Below are 1,545 nucleotides of genomic sequence, written 5' to 3'. Positions count from 1 at the left end.
TTGGGTCCTTGTAAATTCTGGAGTGTGGTCTATCTGTATAGTGTCTTGAGATAACTCTGGTTATGAATTGATACTATAAATAAAATTGAAAAATTGAATTATGTTAAAAGTTCCATGGCACAATTACTCTTTAAAATTAATATGAGTTGCCCAGTCTGCCTCTGGTCCCCCAGGGGCTAGAAATGGTGATGGTGCTGTGCCTTTGAGAAAATGAAAGCTCAGATGGGCCGATCTGGAACCTTCCCTGTATGAGGTCATAAGGGGCAAGGTTACCTCCCCTTTCTCTGCTTCACTACGTTGAAGCTAATGTTAGCCCCCAAATAAATTTAGCACGCTAAACTACAGCAGCATGGCAAAAAGAGTACATCTTTAGAGGTTTACTCCTCGACGCAGTGGGCTGGGGTTTGAATCCCACCTGTGGCCCTTTGTTTAATGTCACCCCCCTACCCCACTTCTTCATCTGTCCGGTCAACAACTGCCTAAAAACCTATTTAAAAGTAAATCTATCACACGGGTTGCTACGTTTTCAATGTTTCTTCTCTTGCCTGTATTTATCCAGCATGGGGAACATTTCCACACATTATGCACAGGCTTCAAATGCACACATGCTCATTCACTTAAAGGGGATTCTCAGGCGGTGAACTGGCACCCCTTCAGCTACTAATCCACACATACTTTGGTCTGTATGGGAACTTGCACTGTAGACACTACAATTCCCAACCTACCCTAATCTCCAACCACTGGCCTAACCAAACCGCCACTTAATCCCATCGCAACACTGGAGAGAGAATGCATGCAAATCTACTTACACGAGTGACATCACTTGCAGAAACACCATCTTTCATATAGAACTGGTCCATAATGGCTGGATCGAGGTCACTCATCAGAACTTCCAGCGTCTGGTCCGCATGCTTGTTCTGCCAGTAATCTGGTAAATCCAGGGTGAACAGGTACCTGTCGGGAGGTCATTTATTAAATCACGGAGAGTAACTATGACAAGACAGTAGGGTTGTGACGAGATGAGACACTAGATTGGGTTCACGAGAACATTTTAAAGAAAACTTAAAGTAAGAAATATGATTGGAAAAACAGTCTTTACTCAGAGAACCAAGGTTACAACGTTACCAAGTGTTGCATTGCAGCAGTGAAAAGGAAGTAGGCTGCTCTTTTATTGATTCATGACCATTTTAGGACGAGGGAGAACATTCCTCTGTTTAATATCTTTAAAACTAAAGTTAGCCTCTACTAGCCGCGGCTCTGCACATGTGACAGATATCGCGAGACAATGTCTACTTCTACAAAAAGTCCCGTCACAGTTTAATCTTGCAAGACGAGCCCTTTTCAGACCTCTACAAGACAGCAAAGGAGGTCCGCAAAGCGCTTTCACACAAGCAGAAATATGGAAAGAACAGACCAACATGCAGCAATAGTCTGCTGTGGCTAAAATGCAGCCACACAAGAGACTCTACAATTAGCATTTTCATGTTTACAAGGCGTGACAGCACTGCCGCTATTGTTTTCACCTGGTGAGTCAGTGTGTGTGTG

At 43.5% G+C, this 1,545-nt stretch overlaps 1 protein-coding gene across 1 annotated transcript in view; it reads right to left on the bottom strand.

Annotated features, from left to right (window-relative positions):
* Positions 1 to 1,545, bottom strand: part of amd1 (adenosylmethionine decarboxylase 1) — a 26,268-nt gene that overhangs the window by 17,045 nt on the left and 7,678 nt on the right. Inside the window, exon 6 of the mRNA XM_032542472.1 lies at positions 810 to 954. Within this exon, the coding sequence (XP_032398363.1) occupies positions 810 to 954 (145 nt within the window). The remainder of the gene's footprint in view (positions 1 to 809; positions 955 to 1,545) is intronic.

The sequence above is a fragment of the Etheostoma spectabile genome, chromosome 18 (genome assembly GCF_008692095.1).
Source record: "Etheostoma spectabile isolate EspeVRDwgs_2016 chromosome 18, UIUC_Espe_1.0, whole genome shotgun sequence".
NCBI lineage: Eukaryota > Metazoa > Chordata > Actinopteri > Perciformes > Percidae > Etheostoma > Etheostoma spectabile.
The sequence above is the reverse complement of the archived record's forward strand: the minus strand, read 5'-3'. Positions and strand labels throughout refer to the sequence as shown.